Source organism: Penaeus monodon, chromosome 25 (assembly GCF_015228065.2).
Source record: "Penaeus monodon isolate SGIC_2016 chromosome 25, NSTDA_Pmon_1, whole genome shotgun sequence".
NCBI classification, from domain to species: domain Eukaryota; kingdom Metazoa; phylum Arthropoda; class Malacostraca; order Decapoda; family Penaeidae; genus Penaeus; species Penaeus monodon.
The window spans coordinates 43,525,680-43,526,414 of record NC_051410.1 but is presented as its reverse complement, the minus strand read 5'-3'; the positions used below and the strand labels follow the sequence as shown (position 1 = coordinate 43,526,414).

Below are 735 nucleotides of genomic sequence, written 5' to 3'. Positions count from 1 at the left end.
TAGTTAATTTGTAAACTGCAGAGAAAGGAATGATCATAATGATATTTTTTATTTAGATATACTGTAGTCATGTAGATGGTGTAGCACTTCTTTTATTGCAGAGCGTGTACAGTATTTCGTAACGAAATAAACTTCTAATTTGCTGTTTAACGCTACACCTATAAAATTTCAACATAAAAAACAATCACTTCTTAAAGGTACGACATGGCACACCGCGGGCTTACTGTGGCGTCTGAGACCCAGCGACGCGGAGATTCACTTGATCAACACAACGAGGGAGCTTCTGGCAAGATTAGAAGACGAGACGGGTGTTAATCCTGGTTGGATTAATAACGGAGGTTTATTCATAGCGTCTAGCAAAGTGAGTTGAATAGATTTAAGTATGGCCGGAAATTTGATCGCATTTTTCTTTGCTTAGAATTAGTTAGGATTTTTTACTTTTTGCTGCTTTAATATAGATGAAAATATGCATAACAATATTTTAAAATTATTCCGGGAAGACCTTTAACTTTTTAAATAATTCTTCTAAGAAATCGAGGGAATATATCCTTTGTTGTTGCTTATACCGCAAAGTGAACGAATCTATTAATAGAAATGCATACTTGAAATGCTGTCATGAGATTTAATTTCATATTTTGAAATCATAAAGTCAAAGATGGTCCCATATCCAAGTGGACGTAGGGGTCGTCAGTGTGTTAGCACTCACAGCTGAGAGAGGCTGAGAGAGGCGGCCGG

General features: G+C 36.6%; 1 protein-coding gene across 5 annotated transcripts in view; it reads left to right on the top strand.

The window, feature by feature from the left end:
- The window catches only part of LOC119589291 (sarcosine dehydrogenase, mitochondrial-like), a 22,594-nt gene that overhangs the window by 21,520 nt on the left and 339 nt on the right, over positions 1-735 (top strand). For all 5 annotated transcript variants that reach the window (XM_037937913.1, XM_037937914.1, XM_037937911.1 and 2 more), the window contains exon 5: positions 198-361. In XM_037937913.1, the coding sequence (XP_037793841.1) occupies positions 198-361 (164 nt within the window). The remainder of the gene's footprint in view (positions 1-197; positions 362-735) is intronic.